Here is a 25,867-nt window from a genome sequence, read left to right as displayed (position 1 = left end):
ATCTCATAGCTGAAATAAGAAAAATGTAACTTCCATATTAGGAAAGATTGATGTGAAAATCTGTTAGGAAGGCTGGAAGTTAACCAGAGCCTTAAGAGTTTCATCATTTCCAATGTTATCAACTAGATCCATGAGGGTTTATGATCAGAATAGCCTTCATGCATATTATCAAGCTATGGTAAACTACAGAATCAAGAAGGAAGTCTCTTATATAGCACATATTTCACAGATATAGTATGATTAAATGCAACTGTAGAAAAATTTAAAAGGCAAAGTTGCTTGTTATCATGTATTATTTTTATTGACATATGCAGTGTACATTAATCTACATTTGTGATAATTATGTCCAAAATTTATGTGCATATGTCAGAACCTGTTATATATAAATTTGAGTCAAAAAAGACAAGAATAAAAGTTTCATATTGAATAATTTATACACAAACAAAATTTAGGCACAATTTGTGTACAAAAGTTGGGTAATCCCTTACATCCTTGGAAGATGAAATCAGAAAAAACACAAGAAAAATAAAAAATTCATTATTTTTGTACAGTGGCTCAAAACAAAGTGTTCTGATTGAAGGGTATTAACTTTAGTTTAATTCTCAGATAATGTAGTCTTAGATTTTATAATATTTGAAGACACACTAATCAAGGAAATATGTAGCATTTTATGACTATAAAATATGGATTATTTCAATGCTTTTCAATTTTCTTCCAATAGAATCATATTTTCTTAAAGGTTGGTGGGTTAACTATCCTCTATTCTCTTTGGAAAAACTTTCCTGCATTTTATTGTGATCAAGGACTTCAGAACTCTATGTCCTTGGTCTGCTTATACTGTGCAGTAGAGTATGAGTAAAATAAGAGTTACAGAAGAGGTTGAAAACAAACTACCCAACAGTGAGTCCTTGATGGTGGAATTTCTCACAATAGAGCAATGATGCTGAAAGTTGTGGATCTCTGGTAGGAATTCCTAGCTTATGAATACTTGAACTCAGAATATATGCACAGTTTTGTGTGATATTTTTGTTTCATTTTTTTCAAAGAAATTTATTTAAATGTGCTCAAGCAACATGGAAAGACGTAATCTCACACATGTCTCAGAGTTCTACCTCATGAGCTTCTCAGAGGATCCAGACATGCAGCCCATCCTCTTTGGAATGTTTCTGTCCATGTACCTGGTCACAGTTCTCGGGAACCTGCTCATCATCCTGGCCATCAGCTCTGACAGCCACCTCCACACCCCCATGTACTTCTTCCTCTCCAACCTGTCCTTGGCTGACATCTGTTTCACCTCCACCACGGTTCCAAAGATGATTGTGGACCTCTCAACTTACAGCAGGATCATTTCCTATGTGGGCTGTCTGACACAGATTTCTCTTTATATCCTTTTCGCATGTGTGGATGACATGCTTCTGACTGTGATGGCCTATGATCGTTTTGTGGCCATTTGCCACCCCCTGCATTATGCAGTGATTATGAACCCTCACCGCTGTGTCTTATTACTTTTGCTGTCAGTCTTTATTAGCCTTTTTGATTCCCAGATGCACACTTTAGTTTGCTTACAAGTTACTTGTTTCAAAGATGTGGAAATTGCTATTTTCTTTTGTGAACCTTCTCAATTCCTTGACCTTTCATGTTCTGATACCTTAATGAAAAACATAGTCACATATATGGTTGGCATCCTATTTGGTTGTTTTCCCATGTCAGGGATCATTTTCTCCTATTATAAAATTGTTTCTACACTTCTGAAAATCCCATCATCTAGGGGGAGGTACAAAGCTTTTTCTACCTGTGGTTCTCACCTGTTAGTTGTTTGCTTATTTTATGGAACAAGCCTTGGAACATATCTTGGTTCAAGTGGATCATATACTCCAAGCAAGGTAATGGTGGCCTCACTGATGTACACTCTGGTCACCCCTATGCTGAATCCATTCATCTACAGCCTGAGGAACAGGCAGATTCTTAACACCCTGAAAAGACTCCACCTTTGGAAAATATAATCACTTTGCTATTTATTTGGAATGTGTTTTAGAAAATGTGGCAAAAAATAAAATCCAAAACTTATCTATAAATACTTCCTCCTTGCTTTTATTGTTTCTGAAGTTTAAATTCTTTAACTTTATATGATGCTTCATTGAAGAATCCAGGGATTTTGAGGCATAGCATTTAGTGTTCTTCATACAGTTGTAAATGTCAGTTGGGAAAGAGAAAAAATTCTGCAGATGGATAAGAGTGATGGTTGCACAAAAAGCATTACAATGTATGTAACCAAAATCTGCACTTAAAACTGCTTAAAATGGTACTTTTAGTTAAGTATATCTTTCCACAATGAACAATGAAAATAAAAAGTTGAGGACTTAGTATAAAAGAAAAAAACATAACAAAGATAATAATATTCTTAAGACTTCTTCTGTGTAAAGGAAGAACCCAAAATTTTTGTGACATTCATTGTTTTAACTTCCAATAAATTTCAAATATTACAAGTTAGAAAATATGGACCAATATGGATAATTATAAGCTGTTTTGTGCACTGAGATTTCAAGTTTTCATGATATGACATAACCAGTCAATTCTTCTAGTGTTTGTTTGTCTGACATCTTCAGATATCTGTATCTCCTTTTTCATGTTCATGTAAAACAAGAATCTACTATTTGACATTGTCCATATTCCCTAGGCTGTCCTTGATTTTTTTTCTGGTCCTCAGGGAAATGGTATGTGTGGAATATATTTGAACAACCCATAGTAAACACACAGCCTAACTCAGAAAGTAATGGATGGAGGATGGGAATGTTGGAAACATTACTTCCCCTCATGAAGACATAGGTGAATGTTTGGACAGTGGGATGGGATGATAAAATTGTGCACAGTGTCAGAGGAGGACTGGAAAATGTATGAACTTGATTACTATGGGGAACCCAAAATCTCAGTCAAAGTTTTCCCTTCCTCCCACCCTGGTCCTGTTTCCCATAGACATCTAAACTATGATAGCATACAATGAGATTCAGTAAACAATTTCCTCAGCATCCCAAAAGAATTATGGTAGAGATGAGGACAATGGGGAAGGTGAAAATAACCATAACATCATGAACCAATAACTGAAGATTTCCTTAATGGTAGCATATAAGTTATGCATTCTATGCAATTAGTTTCACTTTATGTGTACAATATTTCTGAGTATAACCTCCTGTATTATTATTTAAAAGGAAATAAGAGCACTGCACTTTTGTATAATTAACTACAAGTTGTTGGGTAAAAAATAGTGAATAAATATTTACATTGGGCTGATAAGACAAACAGGGCATTTTACCATGCAATTCATGGCACAAATTTCCTTTGAAAATCCATGCACCCATTTCTTTTCCAGTCACTCCAGGAAGGACACATTTCTTACTGTACTCTACACTTAGGTATCCCAAGTAGATCACTGAGGGTAGAGGCAGGAAAACTGCTGCATTCACTTTAGGAAGGATATCTAATTTAGGAAGTAAAGATTAAAGATTGAGAAGTTCTACAATGATTAGTTTTGACCTCATGCCTGACCTCCACTTTATGCTTTCCTTGGAGCTGTCCACATCCTGTTCTTCTCTTATAAATTAACCTTCTCAACTTCTATAGGATAAAGCAACTCAGGTTAGATTTCTCCTCAACTATGAAAACTGAAAAGAGTCTAATTTTCTACAGTGTAGACATAACATCCTTTGCTGGAAACTTTATAATGGTTAAGAATCTAAATGATGTGTGGATCCCACACAGAGCTTGAGAATTTAATTTGGAATCTTTTCCCCACTGCTTACTAATACATAAAGTGTGGCAGTTTGTTTTTATCTTTGATATATGAGTTGATTTCTAGTTTATATTACTATATCAAACATGCATTAAACATATAATGGACACTTCTCCAATTTTTAATAGGTAATGAATATATAAGGCTGAGATTCAAAGTACATGTCATCAGTAGAACAAATGATAAAAGGTTTAATTTCACAAGATTCAAATAAAATATTCTGGTATATCAAGTTATCATTTTATTTTTTACATAATGGGACAATTAGTGTTTTCTTTCTGTAAATATATACATGTGTTTTAGAGAAAATTCATTTTTGACACCCTAGTTTTTATCTTTATCCTGACACACAGGAGTAATTAACAACCAGAATCTTCACTAAATAATAAGTAGACTTTTCTGGCTAGTAATAAGTCACAGCTTTTCAGAGATCATGTGAAAATTTTTATGGATATAAAAATTATATACATAAAGAAAAGAATATAATATTGTCAGTGAGGCTGAGAAATATATTAGTATTTTGCATCATCACAGGGTCCAGTGCCCCTTAACAATAAAATTTTTAATTGTGTATAGTGCTTTATTTTAAAAGAAAACCCACAGTAATTAAACATTTGAGATCCCAACTTCCTTTATTTATGCATAGGTTGTGGAAATGGGTGATAGCTTCCATATTTCCACCATCCTTGGTGGAAAGAGCACAAAGAATTGAATAAATTTACATACATTGAATATTTATTAGCAGGTAAATACCACATGTCTTACAGATTCATTTCCCAACTCTCATCCCACTTTGCAGTCTCCTCTAATGCAAGCTGAAATGTCTTGATCAGTAGTGATACAAGAATTAGTACTAGGCATACCTCAGGGAAATTCTTGAAACTACACCTTAAGAGTAATCTGATGTATGTGATAGGACTGATTTTTTATTGGGAAAACATAAGTAATAGTAATATTGAGTATACATCATATGTTGGAGTTAAACAACCTCCACTCACATAGTGTCTGGTAATTTTCACTTGCCTGATGTGAAGAGAGGCACAAGAACACTGAAATGATACCATCATCATAATAAAGTAACAAATTATATCATGTCCTTCTATCTAATAAAGCTGAGCAACAGTGAAAGCACATGAAATAGCCATAAGTACTTCCCAGAGAGACTTGAATCTACATGTACATACACTCTAGTATATTCCAGGGCAATAGGTATGTTGTAGAGTACTTAGAAGAACATTAGTTAATTTTGTGTATGTTTTTAAGAAAATATTTTTATGGGTACTAAAGAAATATTAAGTATATTTGAGGTAAGATTTTTGAGAATCTGTTTAAGGTTCCGTAAGTCTTTACTGATATGAGGACATCAGCAGTCAGATCTACTCACCCAGTCCTTGATGTGTGTTGCCTTTAGAGATGTGTGCAAAAGAATAGAATTACATAAAGATATCAAAAACTAGAGTTTAGTAAATAATTATTTAAATTTGTATGAAGTATCAAGTTTGTATAATGTATCAAATTTGAACAAAATTAAAATCTGTGTAAAGCATCAATTCTGAGGGAAGCATTATTAAATATAGATGTTTTAACATAGTAGATATTTTTGACAGTAAGCTAGCACTAAGGAGATTTTTTTCTAAATTCAGGAAATATTCTAAGGCAGTGGTCTTCCACCTTGGTGTTAAGGAAGATCACTTAAGAATGTCAAATGAATATATTCAGTATACATAGATATCAAATTGAGAGTACAGTAAGTGGGTATTAAAAACATTCACAATTATATATATATATATATATATATATATATATACGTGAGATCAACATTTTCTATCTATGCAAAGTTGAAGTGATTTTTTGCAAAATTCTTATAAACTATGTATGGTCTCCATTTACAGATAAAAAGCAGCAAAGGTCTGTTTACAGACCTGAAATTTTCTGTCTGAAATTTTCAATTTGCATTTCCCATAATTGAATCACAATGAAAACTGAGAAAAAAACCTGAATTTCCCCCAGGCAGCGAAAGTAAGTGCATTGCAAACTATGGGTCAGAAAATTTGAAGTGAAAATCTGCTAACTAAGCACAAGAAAGTTAGGTGTCAAATCTGGAGTTATGAGCTTTTCCTTGTGCTGAAATGGTCAATCATAAATATGAGGATTTATATTTACGAAAATGATAAAATCATATTTGTAGTATATTAGAGGATACAGAAAACAAGACAAAAAATAAAAACGTGTTTACACACCAGATATTTTGCCTAGAATGGTTTTATGCAATACATAGCTAAAACATTAATATATATATATAATATATCATATATATATATATATACTATATTTTAGTATTTCTAAATCATAGAGATGGGAAATGTGCACTAACATCACATTAGTGATCAGTGATGTTCTGTTATTAAATAGATTGAACAAGTGTATATCTATCCAAATTTGAATTCCACCAAAGACAAGGACAGGTGGAATGCATTATATGATTTTCAAAGGAGAACAAAGTGTGAGTGAGAACTTAAATTTGCCAAGGAGATAGAACATATATTCACAGAATAATTAAACTCTATAAGATAAAGGAAACAAAATCATAATCAAAATTCCAGCAGCATACTTCAAAGACCTTGAGAAAACAGTCCAAAACTTCATTTGGAACAAGAAGAGACCTAAAATAGCAAAAGCAATTCTAGGAAATAAAGACAAGGTAGGGAGTATCACAACCCTCAACTTGAAACTATACTACAAAGCTACTATGATAAAATCAATATGGTACTGGCAAAGAAACAGACCCGAGGACCAGTGGAACAGATTAGAAGATGTGGAAACAACTCCAGACACACTCAGCCACTGCACCTTGGAATCATCTTTCCTTCTTACTGGAGGAAAGACAGTATCTTTAATAAATGTTGCTGTAAAAGCTGAGTTTCAACTTACAAAAGGTTAAAACTAGACCTGTATCTCTCACCATGCACTAAACTAAAATTGAAATGGATTAAAGATCTAAATATTAAAACAGAAACACTAAACCAGTTAGAAGAGAGGTTAGATAGAACACTTGAAAACATTGGAATAGGAAAATATTTCATGAACAAAACCTCATTTGCATGTGAACTACTACAAAAAATCACCAAGTGGGATGTTTTCTTATTAAAAAGCTTCTGCATAGCAAGAAAAACTACCAACAGTGTGAAGAGAAAACCCACAATGTGGGAAAAATTTTTTCCAGGTGTTCCTCAGACAAAAATCTACTGTCTAGAATATATAATGAACTTTAAAAAAAAATCAGACCTCTCAAATTTAAAGATTGAACCCTTTTCAATTTCTTACTTTTTCCTGTTCTGATACCTTTATTGAGAATATAATTATGTATTTTGTTTTTGCCATCTCTGGATTTCCTCCTTTCTCAGGGATCTTTTCCCTTCATTATATAATTGGTTTTTCCATTCTCTAAACTCCATCTTCAGTCAGGAAGCATAAAGCATTCTCTGTCTGTGATTCTCACCTCTCAGTTATTTGCTTACTTTATGGCACAGGGTGTGGAGTGTACATTGGCTCAGCTCTATCACATTCTCCCAAAAACAGTGCAGTGACCTCATTGATGTACACCGTGGTCATTTCTTTATCTACATCCTGAGGAACACACTAAATGCACACTGAGACTCCACAGTGGAATGCCTATTTCAGGGAATGTGAAAACCATTTTTCAATTGAGGTTAGAAAATGCAGCAAAGGTAAAAATCTAGCATTATGCCTCCTTGGTCTCAATGCTTTCACAGTCTGATAGTTTTAGTTTCTCATTGTGACTCACAGCAAAATGTGTTAGGGGAGGGAAAGATGGGAAGATTTTAAAATGAGAAAAAACCTTGAGTTTGGGGTTATGAAAAATGTATGGGAATGGATGGCATTGATGGCTGCACAAAAACGTGAATGGGTTCTCTTTAATGAACTTTGCAAAAAAATGAAAATATGGTAATTTTAATGTGTATTTATCACAATAAGCAATAGAAATAAAAGGCAGATGGATATTTCAGAAGGTAGACCAGAGAAAGCAAAACTAGCACTGAATATCTTTTTCTCACATATGTAAACTAAACAAAGTTACTCTGAAAATATATAATAGAAGCACTGGGAACCATGCTAGGGATGGAGTGGGAATGAAAGAAGAGTGGTTAGATATGAGAAATGGGCACTGTATCCACATGGAGAAATAGCATATTGACCTTATGGATATATTCAATTAGTTCATATTAATAAAATGACAAGAAAGTAGTGAATATCAAACATAAGCTTCCTGCTGAGTAAGATGAGATAACACCCATCAGGCATCATTTTATTGTTTTCTTTTTCCTTTTCAAAATAAAGTCACTCTTAGAGATTTGAACAACATAGACCAATTTGGCTAATTGGATATTGTGGCTACAGTGTCCAATATGGCCTATGCCTACAGAACTTCAACTTGGTGGCTTCAGTCCAGGAAGCTTGTATCACCTGTTTCCATAATAATCTGGATTAGGAAGCATTCATCTCACACTGTATTCATATTAGTCTTGAGGACAGAGACAAAGCCCTAACTAGTGATGTTGCACAGGAAGTTGGCTTGATCCTCATTTGCAGCTGCTAATCATGTTATGTCAACTTCATTAGATTAAGATACCTAGCAGATTAATAAGCATACTCCTGAGTATCTCTGGGTGGGTCATGGACCCATGACATTGGGTACTGTATTGGTCCCTCACCCATTGGTCTCTGGTACTCATTCTTGCTTTGCTCCAATATGCCCTTATGTCATGAGCCTCCTACCAAGTACTCTAACTCTTATAAGCATGGATTAGATTAAAACTTTCCTCTTTGAAGTTGTGTTGTTGGGTATAGTGTCTCAGCAACTGAAAAGCTGGCTAATAAGAAAATTGGCAATGGAGAATTGGGATCATTGCCATGACTTTATCTGATCAAGTAGTGAGGGAAAAAATGGATAGAGAAAAGACTATCAAAAATTATTTCTTCATATTCAGGACAAACATTCATTTTGTGTTTTTGGAAGGAAATATGGAGACATGAATTTTCACCTATATTGACTGTAAACCATAGAGATCGGTCGTGGTGCGGTCCTTGAATCTCATTCAATTGTAAAATGTTTCTTGCACTGTTACTACTTCCAATAGACATTGCAGTCCTAACAGGAGAAAATGTGCCCCTCTGAAGTTTTTTAAGGTATTGAGATGTGAAAGAAGGTGATGGCTGATATGAATGAGGAGGAGGACTACATTAACCACAACTTTTTGAATTATTATTGGAGGTTCTTAAATCCCAGACAATGAGTTACATGCTGCATGTAACTCATTTTATTTCATTTGTATAGTTTTTTCGTGTTATAATTGCTCACATTACCTATTATTTTACATAAAAGAAAGGAATGGCAATTGGTTTATATATTGTACTGGCTTTTGTAGTAGGCATATATGAACTATGATTTAATTAGGCTGTCTGAGTAGAGGTATAGTGAACTTGTTATGAAAATCTTGGCAGGTTGTTAATTTGAAAATGCAAATAACCATTTCACTATTTGACATTAAAGGGGTGCCCTCTTGCTCACTATGTTTTATTTCTAGGGGATTCTCATAGATCACAAGATAGAGCAATTCCTGGCACCAGGTGCATTTACTGAAACTAGAATGGCTCGGATCACAGACAAAGATCACAGGAAAGAAAGGCACAAGAGAATTGATCCCAGACCACTCTCTTGCTCCAGCTCCAGGATATCTTTGCAATTGTGCATACACCCTGCATTCTGTACTAACTCTACTCAATCTCCAAATGAGTAATGAAATCAGCATTTAATGTCATTCTTACTCAAGAAACTGGAGTTTAAAAAATTTCTCAATGGCCTGGGGATTTAGCTCAGTGGTTCTGCTGCCTGCCCTACAAGTGCAAGGTCCTGAGTTCAATACCTGGTACCAAAAAAAAATTATATATATATATATATATATATATATATATATATATGATAGGTTTGGAAAAGATGCTTGGAAAACAATAAAAATTAGTACATGCAGGGATTGAAAATTTGAATTTCACTTTTTGGAAATCTATTTTATTAAACAAATAATTTTCAAAAATCTATTTCAAAGAAATAAGGAAAACATTATTTCCACTGGTTAATAACAGTGAATGTTTTTCCATATTCTCTATTGACATAGGTAGAAGCTTAATTAATTTCAAGTCTTCCCTGTTTTCTATTTATGCATATATTTTTTACTATTTCATGCATATTAATTATGCAATATTGTGTGTCCATTATATCTTCAAAGAGTCTTCATTGAAAATATGGAGACATGGTTCTTTTGTTCTTTTTTGTTCTTTTTTGTTCTTTTAATCTTTCCTTGGGGTAGACCTAGTGGTCTATGAGTGGCACCTGCTTCTTGCTTTCCATAATTCAGCTGTATCTGGTTGTATCAGGACTCAGACTAAACCTTGACATGACTCATATGGGCATGTCAGATGGTGGCCTGGGCAAGTATAGCCCCTCCTTCAGTGGCCATGGAAGCTTTAGTCCTAGTCTGTGAAGTGGCAGGGCTCTCTGCTGTGTTATGTGCAGCTGAGATCAGTGTGATGTCAATTAACTCTTTACTCTGAGTTATAGCTTCTCACTGACCTGATGGGTTGCATGCTAATTGAACCCAGTTCCAGTAATGGTTTGTTCTATCCAAGCAAGATAAACAGTGCTTACTCCCTAACAATCCTGCCTGGTGTAATCATGCCATGTGTTTGGCACTACCTCACTAGATGCCTTCAAAGCATACCCTGATACTTATTACTTCCCTCAACTGTATTCAATAAATACTGGATATGCTTGGGGGCCTTTGTCTTTGCTGCCATTACCAGCACTGACCAGGACCCAAGACTCAGATTCTCCACTCCAAGTTTTTTTCTGTCTGTTCTTGAATTCACCTTGTGTTGTGGTAGCAACAGAAATCCTGGTAATATCCCCTTCCTCATTCCATGCATAACCTCATGCTTCCTTAAGGATCAAAGCCAGTGACATGGGAGCAGAAAACCAAACATGTATGTCACAGTTCCTACTCTTTGGCCTCTCAGATAATGCAAAACTGCAGCCTGTCCTCTTTGGACTGTTCCTGTCCATGTACCTTTTCACAGTGCTTGGGATCCTGCTAATCAGCCTGGTCACCAGCACTGATTCCCACCTTCATATCCTCATGTATTTCCTCCTCTCCAGCATGTCTTTGTTGGCATCTGTTTAACCACTATTGTCCCAAAGATGCTGCTGAACAAACAAGACAGAACAAAGACATCTGCTGCAGAAAGTGCCTCACTGAGGTATACTTTTCTATGATTTTTCCTGAGATGAATACTTTTCTGATTTCTCTGATGACCTACAACTGCTTTGTGGCCATCTGTCATCTCCTGAAATACAGTCATAATGAATCCTTGGCTCTGTGGCTTCCTGGTTCTAATGTCTTTTTTCTAAATTTGTGGGTTTCCAAGATTCAAATTCTACTTCTGATATGCCTGAGCTTTTCTATAGACAATGAAACCCCACATTTCTTCTGCAGACTGGCTCAGTTTCTCAGTGTAGCCAGCTCTGATGCTCTTGTTGGTAACATTACTGTGTGTTTAATTGCTGTCCTGCTGGGTGTCTTTCATGTCACTGGGATCCTCTACTCTTACTCTCAGATTGTTTCCTCATTAATGAGAATCTTCTCCATTGGAAGTAGGTATAAAGTTTTTTCCACGTGTGGTTCTCATCTCTCTGTGGTCTCACTGTTTTATTGAAGGGGACTTGGGGTGAACCTCATCTCTGTGGTGACTCATTCTTCTCTGAGAAGCATGAACTCTTCTGTGATGTACACTGTGGTGAGCACCATGGTGAACCCCTTTATCTAAAGCCTGTGTGACAAGCATGTGAGGGTGGCCCTGGGAAGACTTCTCAGTAAAACAGCTTCTGGTTCTTAGTGGATCATTTACCTCAGGACTAAGTGGACATTTTTTGTTTTAAAAATGTTATGAATTTTGGGGGCTGGGGATTTAGTTCAGTGGTTCCAGCACCTGGTGAAAGTGTCCTGAGTTTGATACCCAGTAACAACAACACAATATTGTGAATTTCAATACCAAGGAGTATTCAGTCTCCTAAGAAGATATATTTTTTTTTCCACAACTACTTTCTCTATCATTCCTTAAATTTTCTTCCTTGTGGATTGAGGGACCCTAGTTAGCAAGACAGACTCCATATTGCTGCTTGACCCACCTGCCTGCCCTTTAGATGAACTCAGAGAGAGGAAGCTTAGAAACCTCCTCCCCTTAGAGAGTCTCTTAGAAACAACAATTAATCAACTATTGTTTTACAAATGTTCTAACAGCAGGACTTTCCACTTCTGTACCTTTTGCTTGCTTTACTAGTTCTATCCCATAGGGAGGCCTAGGGACTGTTGGGCTCAAAGGTGTATAAAACATGTTTGTCAACCCCCAGTCGAAGCTCGAGTCTGATGCTCGGCTCAGGTCCTGGCCAGTAATAAACTCATGTGTGGCCTCAATGTGCATCCATTTAGCTATAAATGTCTCTAATTTCTCATTTTTTATTGCTGAGTAGTACTCCATTTTATTAAAAAACCACATTTTCTTTATCCAGTCTCCAGTTGATGGGCATTTGGGCTGTTTCCAAGTTTTAGCTATTACAAACTGCGCTGCTATGAACATGGGCACACATATATCACTAGTGGATGCACATTGAGGTAATACTCTTAAGTGAAATAAATAGGAGACACATGTATAAATACCGAATAGTTTCTCTGGTATGAGAAACTGAATGTGTAAATAAGGACTAAATGTATAATAGGTAATGTGAAACAGGAAGAAAAGGGGCAAAGGGGAAGGAAGTGGGAGGACTAGGAGAAGGATAGAAGGAAATGGAATTAATATGAGAAAATGGAAAAATAGGAACAAAATCTTTGTAAATAGGGAGGAATGGAGGGGTTGAAGGGAGGGCTGGGCAAGAGTGGAAAATAAGAACCAAGAGAGACTATGTAAACGTGCAAATTTCCAATGATGAATGTCGTTATATTGTATACCTAAAATGTACCAATGATTAGAATGAGTAATTGATAATACAAAATAGGAAGAAAAGGTCTAAAGGGGTAGGAGTTGTGGGAGAGGCAGGGGAAAGGAAAGAAAGGAAAGGAAAAATGAGAAATGAAAAAAATGGAAATAAAGTCTTTGTAAATAGGGAAGGTTGGAGGGTGTGAAGGGAGGGCTAGGAATGGGGAAAAAATAAGAACCAAGATGCATTATGTAAAGGTACAATTCCCAATGAGAAATGTAATTATGTTGTATACCTACAATGTACCAATAAAAGAATTTAATACAAAAGAAAACTAACTCTGTGGATTTAATATCGGTCTCTAGTTGGTTCTCTCTCACTGGGTACAACATGGATAATCCTTAATGTTCTAATTTGATAATTTTTTTGAACAAAAGTTTCTGATATTTCTAATTTGATATTTTTTCATTAAGTTTATTGATACAACTTAGGAATACAGTATGACACATTCATGATTAGGAATTTGTACCTACATGATATATGTTACATCTTATTTTTTCCACATTCCCCTGGCCTCCTTTCAACCCTCCACACCTCCCTATTTACAGAGACTTTGTTTCCATATTTTCCTTTTCTCATATTTTTTACTTTCCCTTCTTTCCTTACCCTTACTCCTTCGACTTCCTCCTCCCCTTTAGACCATTTTTTCCTATTTCACATTATCTATTATTTACACTTTCAGTTTCTCATACCAGAAAAACTCTTCAGTATTTACACATGTGTGTCCTGTTTATTTCACTTAAATGTCTGGCCACAATGTGTATTCATTTAGCTGTAAATGACTCTAGTTTCTCATTCTTTATGGCTGAGTAGAACTCCAATTTATATATAAAAAGTATTATTTATCCAGTCTCTAGTTGATGGACAATTGGGCTGTTTCCAAGTTTCAGCTGTTACAAACTGTGCAGCTATAAACATAAGTGCACATATATTGCTGTTGTATGACTCTTTTAATTCTTTTGGGAAGACACCCAGCAGGAAAATAGCTGGGTTAAATGAGACCCATAATCCTAGTTATTTGAGGTATCTCCATAATGACTGCCACAGTGGTTGTAACATTCTGCACTCCCACTAAAAAGGGAGAAGGGTTCCTTTCTTCCCACAACCCTGCCAATATTTGTTATTGGTTGATTTCTTGATAGCAGCCGTTCATTATAGACTGATATGGAAGCTCACTGTTGTTTTCATCTGCATCTCTCAAACGACCAGTGATATTGAACATTTTTTCATATGTTTGTTTGCTGCTTTTACTTCTTTGTCTGATAAATGTCTGTTCATTTCAGATGCTCATTTTTTGAATTGGGTCTAAATATGGGGGTCTGATTTTTTTAAGTTCTTTACATATTCTTTTGTTTTTTGTATTAAATTCTTTTATTGGTACATTGTAGGTATACAACACAATTACATTTCTCATTGGGAATTGTACCTTTACATAATGCATCGTGGTTCTTATTTTTCCCCCATTCCTAGCCCTCCCTTCATGCCCTCCACCCTTCCCTATTTACAAAGACTTTATTTCCATTTTTTCTATTTCTCATCATTTTTTCCTTTCCCTTCTTTCCTTTCCCCTGCCCCTCCCACTACCCCTACCCCTTTGGACATTTTCTTCCTATTTTACATTATCAATTATTCATTCTAATCATTGGTACATTTTGGGTATACAATATAATGACATTCATCATTGGAAATTTGCACCTTTACATAGTCTCTCTTGGTTCTTATTTTTCACTCTTACCCAGCCCTCCCTTCAAAAACTCCAGTCCTCCCTATTTAGAAAGATTTTGCTCCTATTTTTCCATTATCTCATATTAATCCCATTCCCTTCTATACTTTCCCCTAGCCCTCTCACTTCCTTCCCCTTTGCCCCTTTTCTTCCTGTTTCACATTACCTATTATACATTTAGTCCTTATTTACACCTTCAATTTCTCACACCAGAGAAACTATTCGGTATTTATACATGTGTGTCCTATTTATTTCACTTAAGAGTATTGACTCAATGTGCATCCACTTAGCTATAAATGTCTCTAATTTCTCATTTTTTATGGCTGAGTAGTACTCCAGTTTATTAAAAAAACACATTTTCTTTATCCAGTCTCCAGTTGTTTGGCATTTGGGGTTTTTCCAAGTTTTAGCTATTACAAACTGCACTGCTATGAACATGGGTGCACATATATCACTGTGGCATGATTCTTTTAATCCTTTGGGGAAGATCCCCAGCAGTGGAATAGCAGGGTCAAGTGGGACTTCCAGTCCTAGTTCTTTGAGGTATCTCCATACTGATTTCCACAGTGCTTGCACCAGTCTACACTCCCACCAGCAGTGGAGCAGAGATCCTCTTTCCCAACAGCCGCACCAGCATTTGTTATTGGTTGATTTCATGACAGCAGCCATTCTTTCTGGAGTGAAGTGGAATCTCAGCATTGTTTTCATTTGCATCTCTCAAATAACCAGTGATGTTGAACATTTTTTCATGTATTTATTTGTTATTTCTACTTCTTTATCTGAGAAATGTCTGTTCATTTCAGATGCCCATTTTTGGATTGGGTCTTTAAATTTGGGAGGTCTGATCTTTTTAAGTTCTTTATAGATTCGAGATAGTAGACCTTTGTCTGAGGAAGAGCAGGTGAAGATATTTTCCCACATTGTGGGTTGTCCCTTCACACTGCTGGTAGTTTCCCTTGCTGTGCAGAAGCCTTTTAATAAAAACAGATCCCATTTGTTGTTTGTGCTAGTTCACGGGCAACTGAGGTTTTGTTCATAAAATCTTTTCCTACACTGATGTCTTCAAGGGTTCTACCTAACCTCTGTTCCAACTGGTTCAGAGTTTCTATTGTAATATTTAGATCTTTAATCCATTTTGATTTTAGTTTAGTGCATGGTGAGAGATACAGGTCTAGTTTTAATCTTTGGCAAGTTGAAGCCCAATTTTTCCAGCATCATTTATTAAAGAGGCTATCTTTCCTCCAGCGAGGGTGTTTGGCTCCTTTATCGAAGACGAGATGGCTGAGTGTGTCTGGCATTGCTTCTGCATCTTCTAATCTGTTCCACTGGTCCTCAAGTCTGTTTCTTTGCCAGTACCATGCTGTTTTTATCACAGTAGCTTTGTAGTATAGTTGCAGTTTGAGGATTGTGCTACCACCTTCCATGTCTCTGTTACCTATAATTGCTTATGCTATTCTGGGTCTCTTCTTGTTCCAAATGAATTTTTGGATTGTTTTCTCAAGGTCCATGAAGTATGCTTCTGGGATCTCAATTGGAATTGCATTAAATCTATATAGCAGTTTCAGAAGTATGGCCATTTTCACTATATTTATCCTTCCTACCCAGGAGCAGGGGATGTCTGTCCATTTTCTGATATCATCTTCAATCTCTCTTTTCAGAGTGCCATAGTTTTCAGAGAAGAGGTCTTTGATTTCTTTCGTTAGGATGATTCCTAGGTATTTCAGTTTTTTGGATGCTATTGTGAAAGGAATTATTTGCCCTATTTCTCTCTCAGTGAGTCTGTCATTGGTGTAGAGGAAAGCTATTGATTTTTATGTGTTGACCTTGTAACCAGCTACTTGACTGAATTTGGTTATTAAGTCTAGAAGACTTTTGGTGGAGTTCTTGTGGTCTTCTATATAGAGTATCATGTCATCTGCAAATAATGACAATTTGAATTCTTCATTACCTATCTTTATTCCTTTTATTTCTTTCTCTAGTCTAATTGCCGTGGCTAATGTTTCCAGAACTGTACTGAACAAGAGTGGTGATAGTGGACATCCTTGTCTTGTTCCTGATTTTAGTGTGAAAGATTTCAGTTTTTGACCATTTAGTATGATATTGGCTGTTGGTGTTTCATAGATGGCTTCTATCAGTTTGAGGTAGAGACAATCTATTCCAATTTTTTGTAGAGTTTTTATCATAAATGCATGTCGGATTTTGTCAAAGGCTTTTTCTGCATCTATGGAGACAATCATATGGTTTTTGTCCTTGGCTCTATTGATAGAGTGTACTACATTGATTGATTTTCATATATTGAACCATCCCTCCATCCCTGGGATGAATCCCACTTGATCAGGGTGTATGGTCTTCTTGATGATCTTCTGCATTCTGTGTACCATTATGTTATTAAGGATTTTTGCATCTATGTTCATGAGTGAGATTGGCCTATAGTTCTCTTTTTCAGTTGGGTCTTTCTCTGCTTTGGGGATCAAGGTGATGCTTGCTTCCAGGAATGAATTTGGGAGTATTGCTTGCCTTTAAATTTCATTGAACAGTTTAAACAGTAGTGGCAGCAGTTCCTCTCTAAATGTCTTGTAGAATTCAGCAGTGAAGCCATCAGGGCCCGGGATTTTCTTAGTTGATAAGTTTTAATTACATTTTCAATTTCATTGATTGATATTGGGTTGTTCAGAATTTTTAGGTCTTCTTCGTTCAACTTTGTTAATTCATATGTATCTAGGAATCTGCCCATTTCTTCTGTGTTGTCCATCTTATTGGAGTATAGGTTCTGGAAATAGGTATTGATGATCCTCTGGATTTCTGCTGGGTCTGTTGTAATTTCATCTTTTTCATTCCTAATTGCATGGATTTGGGTCCTTTCTTTCCTTTTTGTGATAAGGTTGGCTAAAGATTTGTCAATTTTGTTTATTCTTTCAAAGAACCAACTCTTAGCTTCATTGATTTTTGCATCATTCTCTCAGTCTCCATTGCATTGATTTCTCCTCTGATCTTTATAACTTCCTCCCTTGTATAAGCTTTAGGGTTGTCCTGCTCTTCTTTATCTGGAAGCTTGAGGTTCAGCATCAGGTTGTTTAATTGGGCTCATTCTGTTTTCCTAATATGCGTATTCACTGCTATGAAATTCCCTCGTAAGACTGCTTTCGTTGTGTCCCATAGATTCCGATATGTTGTATTGTCATTGTCATTTAATTGAAGGAACTGTATGATTTCTTCTTTAATTTCCTCTGTGACCCATTGGTTATTCAGAAGTGTGTTGTTCAATTTCCACGTGTTTATGAAATTTTTTGAGTTTCTTTTGCTATGGATCTCCAATTTCATCGCACTATGGTCTGATAATATACAGGGGATAACTTCAATGCCTTTGCACTTACTTAAACATGTTCTGTGAGTGAGTATGCGTTCTATTTTGGAGAATGACCCATGTGCAGCTGAGAAGAATGTGTATTCTGATTTTGTGGGGTGGAAGACTCTGTAAACATCTGTTAAGTTCATTTGTTCAAGAGTTCGATTGAGTTCTAGTATTTCATTGCTTACTTTTAGTCTAGTTGATCTATCTATTTGTGACAGTGGGGTGTTGAGGTCCCCCACTACAATTGTATTAGTGCATATATGACTTTTCATGTCCATTAGTATTTGTTTTATATAGTTGGGTGCACTAGTGTTTGATGTGTAGATATTTATGATTGTCATCTCTTCCTCTTGGATTCTTCTCTTTACCAGGATGTAGTGTCCTTCTTCATCTCTCTTATTCAGTGTTGGTTTGAAATCTACTTAATCTGCAAGGCGGATAGCTACTCCTGCTTTTTTTTTGGTTCCTGTCACATGGAGTATTGTTTTCTACCCTTAACTTTCAGCCTATGAGTTTCCTTTTGAATGAAGTGTGTTTCTTGTATGCAGCATATTGTTGGATTTTGCTTTTGACCCATTCTGCCAGTCTATTTCTTTTGATTGGTGAATTGAGACCATTAACCTTGATGGTTGTAACTGAAACGTATTGACTTGTCATTGCCATGACTTTTTCTTTTTGTTGGGTTCTCCTCCTTTACATTTAATTTCTTGTCATGCCAGATGGGTTCATTCTGCTTTGCTTCCTGGGGTTGTGATCCTCAATGTCTGTTCCTAGGATATTGTGTAAAATTCTTTGGAGTGCTGATTTGGTATTCATGAAGTTCCTAAGGTGCTCTTTGTCATGAAAGTGTCTTATTTCTCCATTAATTTTGAAAGATAGTTTTGCAGGGTACATCATTCTGGGTTGGAGGCTGTTTTCCTTTAGTGCTTGGAATATGTCACTCCAAGCTCTTCTTGCCTTGATGGTTTGTGTTGAGAAGTCTGCTGTGATTCTGATGGGCTTTCCTTTGTATGTGATTTGTTTCTTTTCTCTGACTGCTTGGAGAACTTTGTTCTTCTGTTGTGTTTCTGGAATCTTAACAATTATATGCCTATGTGTAGATTTTTTTTGATCAAGGCTATTTGGAGTCTTATATGGCTCACTTATCTGTATGTCAAGCTCTTTTCCCCTGCTTGGGAAGTTTTCTGCCATTATTTCTGTGAAGAGATTTTTTATATCATCTCCACTCTCTCCTGTTTCTTCATTGAGCCCAATCAGACCAATTATTATTCTTTGCATCATCCAGCAGCTGCTGGATTGATTTCTCATATTCCCTTACAATTTTGAAGCAATTTTTCCTCTCCTGGTCACTAATTGGAATCTTATCTTCCATATATGAAATTCTGTCCTCACATTGGCTCATTCTGCTGTGTAGACTTTCAATGGAGTTTTTCATGTCCTGGAAATCTATTTGCATCTGTTTTATGCATTCCATTTGTTTCTTATGTTGACATTCTGTCATGTTTCTGAGCTCCTCTCTAGATTGATTAATCATGTCTTGCACTAGGGGCACAATTTCTCCTGTTATCTGAGAAATTATTTCTGATTTCATTTTTTCCAGATCCCCTTTTTTTGCCAGTTCAGTGGGTCCAGGTGGTTGAGTATCAGAGTGTTCCATCTCATTTCCCTTTGGGGTTGCTGTAGGTGATCTGGAAGTCTGGTTTTGAGACTTATTTATGTGTTTTCTCATTTTGATTACCTCATTTGAGCTGGGTGATGTGGGACAGGGGTTGGGAGCAGTGGTAGTGATGGTGACCCAAAAGCCCTTTCCTGTGGGCTGGGAGCAGCAGGAGGGATGGTGGCCTGGAAGCCCCTTCCTCTGGACCAGGAGCAGTGGGACAGAAGGTGGTACAAAAGCCCTTTCCTCTGGGCTGGGAGCAGTGGGAGGGATGGTGACCGGGAATCCCTTTCCTCTGGACCAGGAGCAGTGGGACAATGGCTCAGAAGCCCCTACCTCTGGGCCGGGAACTTTGGGACTCAGTACCTTTGTCTGGTGGTCTGGTGTCCTCTGCATCTTTGTAGTGTGGAACCAGGTGGCTGCCTGTCTAATGTGGGGTGATTCGGTGTCTTCTCCTGCTTTCAAAGTCTTAATTCCAGCATTGCTCAAAATTCCAGTTGCACAAGTCCTGCTGAGATTCCAGGCAAATAGCTGTTACCAAGTTTGTTGAGATTTCAGTCCATAGTTTGTGGGCTCAAAGGCAAAATAGCATGGTGAAAGATTCTGAGCAGAGTCTCTTTATATATTCTTAATAGTAGTCATTTGAGGAACAGTTAGTAAAAACTTTTCCCACATGGAACGTTGTCTTTTAGCACTGTGACTGATTTTTCTTGCAGTCCAGAAGCTTTTCAATGAGATCTGATTTGTTGATTCTCTGTGGTAGCTCTCCTGCTACTGAGGTTTTGTTCATGAAGACTTTTCCTATGTCAGTGTCTTCAAGAATTCTACCTAACCTATCTTCCAGCAAGTTTAGTATTTCTATTTTAATATTTAGATCTTTTATCCACTCAATTTTACTTTAGTTCATGGTGAAAGTTATGGGCCTAGTTTTAATCAGTGGCAGGTTGAAATGCAGTTTTTCCAGCAGCATTTATTAAAGAGGCTATCTTTCCTCCAGTGAGGGTTTTGGCTACGTTGTCCTAGGTGAGGTACCTGAGTATGTCTGTGGTTTTATCTGCATCTTCTGATCTACTCCCATGATCCTCAGGTCTGTTTCTTTGCAAGTACTTTGTAGTTTTTATCACTGTGGCTTTGTAGTATAGTTTCATGTTGGGATTGTAATACTCCCATCATGTCTTTGTGACCTAGAGTTGCTTTTGCTATTCTAACTCTCTTCTGCTTCCAAATGAATTTTGGGATTTATTTCTCTATTTCCGTGAAATATAGTCTTGGGATTTCAATTGGGATTGCATTAAATCTATATAGCAGCTTTGGAATTATCCCCATATTTTTATAAATTTTTTTCCTACCCAAGGAACAAGGGATGTCTTTCCATTTTCTTATATCCCCTTTGATAGCTTTCTTTTTTAGAATGTTGTAGTTTTCAAGGTAGAGGGCATTTAGGTCCTTTGTTAGAATGATTCCTAGATATTTCATTATTTTGGATTCTATTGTGAAAGGACTTGTTTGCCCCATTTCTCTCTCAGTGAGTCTGTTGTTGTGCACAGAAGACTATTGATTTTTGAGTGTTTACCTTGTATCCAGCTACTCAACTGAATCTGTCAATTAAGTCTAGAAGGCTTTTAGCAGAGTTTTTGGGGTCTTCTATGTAGAGTATCATGTAATCAGCAAATAGTGACAGTTTGATTTCTTCCTTTTCCATCTTTATTCTTTTTATTTTTCTTTCTTGTCTAAATGCTGTGGCTAATATTTCCAAAACTATACTGAATAGGAGCAGTGATAGTAGATGTACTTGTCTTGTTCCTCATTTTAGTGTGAAAGGTTTCAGTTTTTGACAATTTAGAATGATGTTGGCTGGTGGTGTTTCATAGACAGCCTTTATCAGATTGAGATAAAGACCATCTATTCTAATTTTTTGCATGGTTTTTATCATGAATGCATGTAGGATTTTGTCAAAAGCTTTTTTTGCTTCTACTGATGATCATATGGCTTTTGTTGCACAGTCTGTTAGTATACTGTAATACATTTATTGATTTACATGTGTTGAACCATCTTTACATTCCTGCAATAAATCCCACTTGGTTAGGTTATATGATCTTCTTGATGATCTTTTGTATTCTATTAGCCAGTATCATATTGAGGATTTTTCATCTATATTCATTAGGGAGATTGACCTGTAGTTCTCTTATTGTGTTTGGCTTTCTCTGGTTTTTGGAATCCAAGTAAAGCTTGTTTCCGGGAATGAGTTTGGGAGTATTGCTTCCTTTTGTATTTCATTAAAGAATGTGAGAAGTGGTGGCATTAGGTCTTTCCTAAATTTCTTGTAGAATTCAACAGTGAAGCCAGCAGGACCTGGGCTTGTTCTTCATTGGTAAACTTTTAATTACATTTTCAACTTCACTGATTGTAAATTTGTTGTGTAGAATTTTTATGCTTTCTTTGTTCAACTTTATATGTATCTGGGAATCTGTCCATATCTTCTGTGTTTTCCAGGGTTTTTTTATTTTTGGAGTATAGGTTCTTGAAGGAGGCATTGTTGATTCTCTGGATTTCTGGTGGATCTGTTATGATTTCACCCTTTTCATACCTTATTGCATGGATTTGAGCCTTTTCTTTCCTTTGTTTGATAAGGTTGGCTAAGGGTTTATTGATTTTGTTTATTCTTTAAAAAAACAACACTTTGATTCATTGATTTTTTACATTATTCTCTTAGTGTCCCATGGATTGCTTTCTGGTCTGATCTTTGCAATTTCTTCCATTTTATGAGCTTTGGGTTTGTCTTGCTCTTCTTTTTATAGAAGATTGAGGTTCAGCATTATGTTACTTATTTAACTTCACTCTCCTTTCCTAGTATGGGTATTTATTGCTACTAGTTTCCCTCATAGAAATGCTTTCATTGTGTCCCATAGGTTCCTGTATGTATTGACATTATCATTTAATTGTAGAAACTGTCTAATTTCTCTTTTAATGTCCTCTGTGACCCATTGGTTTGTCAAGAGGTTGTTATTCAATTTCCATGTGTTTGTGAAGTTCTTGCAGTTTCTTGTGCTATTGATCTCCAGCTTAATTAGATGATGGTCTGATAATATACTAGGGATAACTTCAATTACTTTGCATTTACTTAAACATGTTCTATGAGCTGGCATGAGGTCTATTGTGGAGAATGACTGTATGCAACTAGAAAGAATGTGTATTCTGACATTGTGGGGTGGAACACTCTGTAGACATCTATTAAGTCCATTTGTTCAAAGGTTGGGTTCATCCTAGCAAGTGCAAGGTCCTAATTTTGATTCCTGGCACACAAAAAAAAGTTTGGTTCAGTTGTAATATTTCATTGTTTATTTTCTCTCTAGATGGTCTGTATACTTCTGACAGTAGGGTATTGAGGTCCCCAATTACAATGGTATTAGTGCTTATTTGTTTTTTCGTGTCTATTATTATTTTTTTTATATTGTTGGGCACAGGAGTGTTTGGTGCATATATATTTATGATTATCATCTCTTCCTCTTAGATTGTTCCCTTTACAAGAATGTATTCACATTTTTGCCTCTGTTAATTAGTTTGGGTTGAAATCTAACTTTTCATCAAATAAAATAGCTACATCTGCTTTTTCCTGAGTTCCTGTAGCATGGAAAACTTTTCCATGCTTTTATTTTCAGTCTATGAGTTTCTTTTTGAATTAAGTGTGTTTCTTGTGTACAGTATATTGTTTTATTATCCTTCTTAATCTACTCTGCCAGTTTAAATTTTATGATTGGTTAGTTGAAGCCATTAACATTGATGGTTATAATTGACAGGTATTGACTTATCCTTGTCATGATATTTTCCTGTTTTTGGCTCTTTTATTTTTATTTTTCACCCTTTCCTGTTAATTTCTTGCCTTGCCTGATGGCTTCACTCTGTTGGGCCTCAAGGAGTTGTGACTTTTATTGTCATTTTCTAGGACATTGTTTAGAATTGTTTGGAGTGCTGGTTTGGTATTTGTGAAGTTTCTTAGGGTTTCTTTGTCATGGAAGTAACTAATTTCCCCATCAATTCTGAAAGATAATTTTGCAGGATACCACAATCTAGGTTGGACGTTATTTTCTTTTATGGCTTCCAATACTTCATTCCTGGCTCTTCTTGACTTGAGGTTTGTGTTGAAAAATCTTCTGTGATTCTGGTGGGCTTTCCTTTGTATGTGATTCACTTGTTTTCTCTGCTTGTAGGATTTTGTTCTTCTGTTGAATTTCAGAGATATTCACTATTATATGTCTAGTTGTAGTTTTTTTAATTTTGATCATGACTAGTTGGAGTCCTATATGCATCACTTATATGCATGTCAAATTATTTTCCTCTGGTTGGGAATTTTTCTGCCATTACTTCTCTGTACAATTTTTTATGTCATTTGTACTTTCTCCTGCTTTTTTATACACTCCTATCAGTTGTATGTTATTCTTCACATCATCTAGCCGCTGCTCGATCAATTTCTCATGATCCCTTATTATTTTTAAGAAATCTCTTTTCCTAATCACTAACCACAATCCGGCCTTCTATATCTGATATACTATATTCACATTGGCTTGTCTGCTGCAAAATTTTCCAATCTAGTTTTTAATCTCTTGCATATCCGTTTGAATCTGTTTCATACATTTCATTTCTTTCCTATTCTGTGGATTCATGTCTTCCATCATGGTCCTGAGCTCTTCTATTTTTTATGTGTTTCTGTTCCACAGTCTCTAATCATGTCTTTGATTCTGCTCATGAGGTTTGTAAGTATCTGGGAAATTATTTCTGTTTTGAGTTTTTGTAGAGCCACTTTTATTTCCTTTGTTACTTCCAGTGCTATCAGTTCAGGGTGTTTAGAAGGTTGATTATCAGATTTTTCCAATTTGTTGCCCCCACAATTTGCCTATGGTGAGCTAGAAATCCGGGTTTGTGTCTTCTTTAGGTGTCTTCTCATTTATATTTTTTTTGTTTGGGTTAATTCTGGAGTTGATACTTCAGTAGTGCTTCTTGTGAGTATCTTTACTGCTTGTATTTAGAACACTTATGGAATGATTGCTTCTCAGAGGTGTCTTCCAGGTCTAGCTGGTCTTTAGGCTTTGAGTCTCTAATGACTCTAGGGCAATCTAATTTTCAGTATACAAGGAAGGACAACTGATTAGATTAATCAAGACACAATAGCCCAAGAGATACTATCAGCATCAACAATAGCATCAAATATAGCTTAGAAAATGACAATTTCTGGTAGCAATTAATCTGTCTCCTTTAACCACATAAGCTAGATCAAAATCGAGGACCAGCAAACAATATGTTTCTCATAAATACACCCTTTAGTATTGCAAATGTACTCTTTGGAATAAGAACTTAGAATGAGTTGAGGAAGGAGAGTCAGAGATATAGAAGGAGAGGAAAAGGTTAGAAGTGAGGGTAGAGGGCACAGAAATATCATGAAAATTTTGGTGAACTGTAGAAGAGAAGAGGAAAAGACAGAGTGAAGGAACAAAGACAAGAACAGAACAAACTACCAGCCATAGTGGAGCTAGAAACAGTATTCACCTTCTTAGAATAATGACAATTGAGAGAAGCAAAGACAGAAGTAAATAATCCAAAATATGACAGGAACAGAAAAAAGAGGAACAGATATGCAGAACAAGAAAGGAGAGAGAGAAAAAATAAAAGAAAAAAATATATATATAAATTTTAAAAAATGCCTCCTTCAGGGTATGCCTCTGTTATTGTGGTAGATAATGTGGGCAGCAGTGTGCAGATCTAAGCCATTTAGTCTCAGCAAGTCAGGTGTAATCCACTGAGATTCAGGCTGATTTCTGGCTGCATGGCCCAAGTTGAGGTCCCTGACCTCCTACAAGATTGAATTCTCCAAGATTCTACTGCAGGTTCCAGCAGTCCTTCCCCCAAACTGAGTCTTGGTTCCTATGGGTGATTTTGATCCCTTCAACTTACCAACCATGATGGTCCAGTGTGCCTTTATTGCAGAGATTTTCTTCACTTTCCCAGTGAGCATCAATTTTCATTGAGGAGCCTCAGAGAGGCCCTCTCTCTGATGTTCACTTCTCCTCTATATGCTGGAGCTCATAACCATGGCCTTTATGGTCCATCCAGCACCTCTGCAGTGTGGATTCAGAGATTGTCATGCTCCAAGGGTAGTACTGGCCTCCATGTGGCATGCTCCTGTTGTAGTCTAAATTGATATGTAAAGCATTTATTTCGAATACTGACATTGGTTACTCAGAAAT

The 25,867-nt window shown here is 36.2% G+C and overlaps 1 protein-coding gene across 1 annotated transcript; it reads left to right on the top strand.

Annotated features, from left to right (window-relative positions):
- The first annotated feature begins 1,073 nt into the window (after nucleotides 1-1,073).
- Nucleotides 1,074-2,003, top strand: LOC101710092 (olfactory receptor 7E24). The gene has a single exon (XM_004870726.1). The coding sequence runs from the start codon at nucleotides 1,074-1,076 to the stop codon at nucleotides 2,001-2,003; it is 930 nt and encodes a 309-aa protein (XP_004870783.1).
- Nucleotides 2,004-25,867: the final 23,864 nt, after the last annotated feature.

Source organism: Heterocephalus glaber, unplaced genomic scaffold, assembly GCF_053883595.1.
Source record: "Heterocephalus glaber isolate CG9 unplaced genomic scaffold, H.glaber_assembly_v1.0 deba00001532, whole genome shotgun sequence".
NCBI classification, from domain to species: domain Eukaryota; kingdom Metazoa; phylum Chordata; class Mammalia; order Rodentia; family Bathyergidae; genus Heterocephalus; species Heterocephalus glaber.
Note: the sequence above shows the minus strand (reverse complement) of the source record. Positions and strands in the feature narration are given on the sequence as shown.

Excerpts from the sequence above, each read along its gene's own strand:
- LOC101710092 (XM_004870726.1), top strand. The coding sequence starts at position 1,074 with ATGGAAAGACGTAATCTCACACATGTCTCAGAGTTCTACCTCATGAGC.